Source organism: Macadamia integrifolia, chromosome 7 (assembly GCF_013358625.1).
Source record: "Macadamia integrifolia cultivar HAES 741 chromosome 7, SCU_Mint_v3, whole genome shotgun sequence".
NCBI lineage: Eukaryota > Viridiplantae > Streptophyta > Magnoliopsida > Proteales > Proteaceae > Macadamia > Macadamia integrifolia.
In genome coordinates this window covers 25217456-25222331 of record NC_056563.1, presented here as the reverse complement: position 1 = coordinate 25222331, position 4876 = coordinate 25217456, and the positions used below count along the sequence as shown (strand labels likewise).

General features: G+C 37.9%; 1 protein-coding gene across 2 annotated transcripts in view; it reads left to right on the top strand.

Annotated features, from left to right (window-relative positions):
• The first annotated feature begins 1298 nt into the window (after nt 1-1298).
• LOC122083781 (lateral signaling target protein 2 homolog) overlaps nt 1299-4876 on the top strand; it is a 19726-nt gene continuing 16148 nt past the window's right edge. For both annotated transcript variants that reach the window (XM_042651673.1, XM_042651672.1), the window contains exon 1: nt 1299-2158. In XM_042651673.1, coding sequence (XP_042507607.1) covers nt 1423-2124 — 702 coding nt within the window. In that variant the 5' untranslated portion in view covers nt 1299-1422 and the 3' untranslated portion in view covers nt 2125-2158. The remainder of the gene's footprint in view (nt 2159-4876) is intronic.

The window sequence follows — 4876 nt, the reverse complement described above, 5'->3', positions numbered from 1 at the left end:
TTTCGTGAAATACCACCTTCAGGGATACGTGTATTGAGACCAATGCAATGGTCCAGATCTGGTACAACTAATAAAACCTTAAATCAGTGAAGAGTCATTTAAATTAGATCTGGACCATTGCATTGGTATTAATACACGTGTCACCCCTTGAAGGTGGTATTTCATGAAATTGTACGAGATCGGAATTGCAGACGATTTTTTTCCATGGAACGCATTTCCCTAGTTCTCCTTTCAAATCCAATGGGTCGTCTTCATGGGTATCAAAAGTTGGCCCGCACCGGTAGTCGGTGGCACTGATTTGAACCGGTGGACAGTCTAATGCAAGTTTGTGGCCCAACGGTTGTTTGATCGAGACCGAATCAATATTGTAACCTATTGTTTATAACATGATTAGTTCATTTAAACCTTTTTAATATGATTAATGACCATTCATTTTGCATGATTAAGGATCTTTTATAACCCCAATTACTCAATTAACTTGACTAAATCCAAATATTAGCTCAATTATCTTGGGCCCGACTATGGATCGAAAATCGACTGATCGAACAGAAAGTCCATGTCTTTGTTGGTGTACGATGTCTTGTATTCTGTCACAGTTTAATCTAGAGAGTATTGGTGTCGGTGCTTCAACAGACAGGATGACGGTCTCGCTAGCCAATTAAAAGACCGTGGGATTGCAAGGAGGGCAAGAGGCCCCCTGCTCGAATTTTTTATTTGAGGGCAGTTTTGTACTTTTTTCGGATTAGGGTTTTTTGCTATATATTTGTAGCGAAAATTTATTTCTCTATAATGCAAGCAATACTGAGAGGTGCGAGGACGAGCGTTGTAACTCTATTCCTCATTGATAGTGAAGCTGGATTTCATCTCATCGAGGATGTAGGCAATCTTGTTGAACCTCGTAAACCTGTGTATATTGCTTGTTCTTGTTTTCCATTATCTTCTACATTGTTTTAAGGTTGTGTTTCTATAGTCCTAGTCTATGAGGTCCGATTACCTAAATGGATAAAAATTGTGTGAGACCAAGGTTCTAAGTATTGATATTTCTACCAAAAAAAAAAAAGTATCGATATCAAATTGGATGAATACATCAGATTGTATCGATATAGGTTGATACCAATACTTGAAAATATAATTCATTTTCTTTTTTGAAAATTAGAGATAAACCAAATCGATCCTGGCCGATATGGATCGATCTAGATCAATATCATATCGGCAAAAAAGATCAGTTAAGTCAGACCAAACCGACTGAGCCAGACCGGTTGAGGACAATAATTGGCATCAATTCCTAGGGAAGGTGGATACGCAAAAACACTCCCCAAGTAAGCACCGGCCTGGTTTTCACCGAAGCCACTTTCGCAGCCCTCTCCATCTATAAATTCTCCGGTTAGAATTCCAAAGTTCCACCGGACTTTCTCCTTCACGATGGCCAGAATAGCAGTTACTCTGACTCTCATCTTCTCCCTATTCCTTCTTTCCCACGCTCGTATCCACCCCAACGAACCAGAGAATCTACTCGTCGAATGGGACCCTTCAACTTCAAACGAGCCCAAAATCCTTCTCCCTTCCGAGAGACCCAAAGAAGATGCTGTTCTCTCAGAGGAAGTTGCCGAATTTGAATCCACCGGCACTGAGCTGCCGGAATCTGACGATGTCGCAACCGTCGGAACTCCGATTACTTCGTCGGAGACTAGTATCAGTTCGATGGATGAGGTGGATCACCACCACCACCACCACCACAAGAAGCACAAGAAACACTGCTTCCATTTCCAATTCAAGTTCCCCTTCCTTTTCCACAAACACTGCCATCATCACAAGAACCATACACACTGCGATCATCATAAGAAGAACCACTCAAACTCCGAGAATGAAGACAAGGAGATGGAGAAACACTTGGACTCACGCATCGTCAGTGAAGAGATCCCATCTGGCGAAGACTTAATCATGGCTAGGACTGCAGAGTTTCACCATGAGGATGGCGAAGGGATGATGAAACACCATAAGAAGGAGTGGAAGAAAGAGAAGGAAGGAAAGATGAAGAAGCACCATAAGAAGGAATGGAAGAAAGAAAAGAAAGATGGAGGCCTTATGAGGTTTTTCAGGAAACTCTTCAAGCACTTCCACTGATCAGGTGGCTTTGCTCTCTCTCTCTCTCTCTCTCCTTCCTGTCTGGTTGTGGTTTTGTTTTGGGTGATCTATAGGTGCCATACTTTGTGATTTTTGGGTTTCAGGTATATGGAGATCGATGTATATTGTGACAGATTGTCAATAGTATATAATAATGCATATTTGTTTCATGTGTTAATATTTTTGTTTCAACTTAATTTGTTCATAGAAAAAGTGTCCAAGGTTATTAATTTCAAACTCATATTCTGAGAGAGAGAGAGAGAGAGAGATGGGGCTACCCGAATGGTGTGGGAGTTCCACCGGTGGAAGGGCATTTGGATTCATGGTTAGAGGAATTGGGATTGAATTGTGGAGACCAATCCCAATTCCAGATGAATTGCCAATGATTCATGTTTGATCTTTATTATTTTTGTGGTTGTTTCCTTCGTAATTCAGTAAAATGGCAGAAAATTAAGAAAACATATCTTTGTCATGAGATCCAATTAGAATTAGATGTGGGGTTGCTAATGCTTGTGATGAAAAATTTTGATTCTGCAAGTGGAAGGGTTGATAGAGCTCTTGAGTTATATAATCCTGGCTCTAAGAGTTTCAGGTGGAGCCATGGTTTTAAGTATCTTCGATACCGATACGATACCCTCCGATACGTATCTTAAATTTAGTCGGCCGATACGATACACACCGATACGATACATTGAATTTTTTAAATCATTTCATATCGATATATATCCTACAATACATACCGATATGCATTAATACACCACTAATACACATCGATACGATACGACATGCTTCGATACGATTCTATGAAAAATATAAAATTGAGGTAAAATGTACGTTTCGGTATGTATTGGTACGTATCGGTGAGTATCAGTATGTATCGATCAGTACGTATCGGTATATATCAGCACATATCGGTGAGTATCGATATATATATATCGGTACGTATCGGTGAGTATCGATATGTATCGGCGCTACGGTCATATAATGGCCAATATGGGTAATTTTTTAGAAAAAAAAACGATTTTTTGAAGGGTTTTTGTTCCAAAGTTGTTGTCAGCCATATTTCTCTCTAAGTAAAGTGGAAATCAAGGTTGGGAACAAGGATTTTACATTTATGGGACAACTACAAATCTTGAATTCTTAGTACGATACCCTTAATTTAGTGTTTATGCATAATACATGTTATCAATAGCTTTTTTTAACAAATTCTTTATGCAAAAGTGTTTAAAAAAATGTTTCCTATCCATTTATGTGTGTATCTTTAGCGTATCTTAGTGTATCTCCGATACGATACGATACCCTTCGATACGTATCTTAATTTTGACCGACCGATACGACGACCGATACCGATACTTTAATCCTTGGGTGGAGCATAAGAATTCATAACCTTTGGTTTGAGGGTGGCTCCTGATTCTTTGGTGTCAGCCGTCAATTTTAGTTTAGATAAGTTGAATTTGAAGGGTTTTGGTTTCTTTCCTGAGCGGTGATCACCCAGGCCTTGTCCATAGCTATCTAGGCATGGTGGAGAGGAGCCAGATCCAATTTAGAGATCTCCACCTCAAATAAGAGAGCGGTTCAAGTCCTCATACAGGGCTTATCCTCAGAGATAGAATCCATCAGCAACTAACTTTGTGGTGGATTCCATCTCTGTGGATCAGCTTGTACAAGAATGATTCTTGTACAAAAACATGATCCACACTCCTCAAATAATGGCTTTGGTTTGGAGGTGGCTCCTGATTCCAAAGACCTAATATTGAGGGGAAGTCCCGTACAGAAGAAGATGATGATGATGATGATTAGATGATGATTCTGGTGTAGAAAATAATGTTGTTGTAGGTGGTCGTTTTTCCTTCTGGTTTACCCAATTTGGTGGTTTTTGTTTGGGTTGTTAGGTCTTTGATTTCATTGTGGAGTTTTCTCTTTGTCTTATCTTTCTTTCTTTTATTTTCGGTAGAATGGACAAATGATGTATTTATTCTAACAGTTAGATTAAGAGAATATGGTTTAGTTCAACCACATATAAAATTTTAAAGTCTAATTCAATCAAGTATTCCTTGTATTGGCATGTATTTCATGAATGCCCATGTATATGTTCTCGTATTTTAGATTACTAGAACTAAATTTTGAGTAAGAACAGATAATTTAGATTAAAATTTTTGTAAAAATGAATGGCTCATATTTATATCGTGATTTCCAGAAACATCTCATTGTTACATAGATAATTAACCTTTCAATTAATAGGAGTTTGATCTTTAGCAGACAGCCAATTTTCCAAATTACCCGCAAAGCTTTTATGCTATAGGGCATACTTTTGTGAGGGATATGGAAAACTTAATTTGCTAAATGTGGATCAAAATGAAGAGGCATCTTTGAACTTGAAAATCAATTCTTCAAAGGAAAAAGGTTCTTTGAGCAAATGACATAAAGGAGTGCACCAATGAAATATTAGAATGATTTCGTACATAGAAACAAAATAAGATCATATCATATATTTTTTTTTGGGTAGAGAGAGAGAGAGAGAGAGAGAGAGAGAGAGAGAGGTTGCTAGCTTTTATATCAATTAATAAAATCTATTTATATGTTTTGTCCTGGATTTGGTCCAAACTTGGATTTCGGACAAGAGACGTGTCCATAACCAATACTCGTTAAATATGAATTCAATGTCTCACGCAATTTTGTAGAAATGCATCATATATATTTAATGAACATACATCAAAAAATTTATAATTGTTAAGTATAACTAGAGATTCTA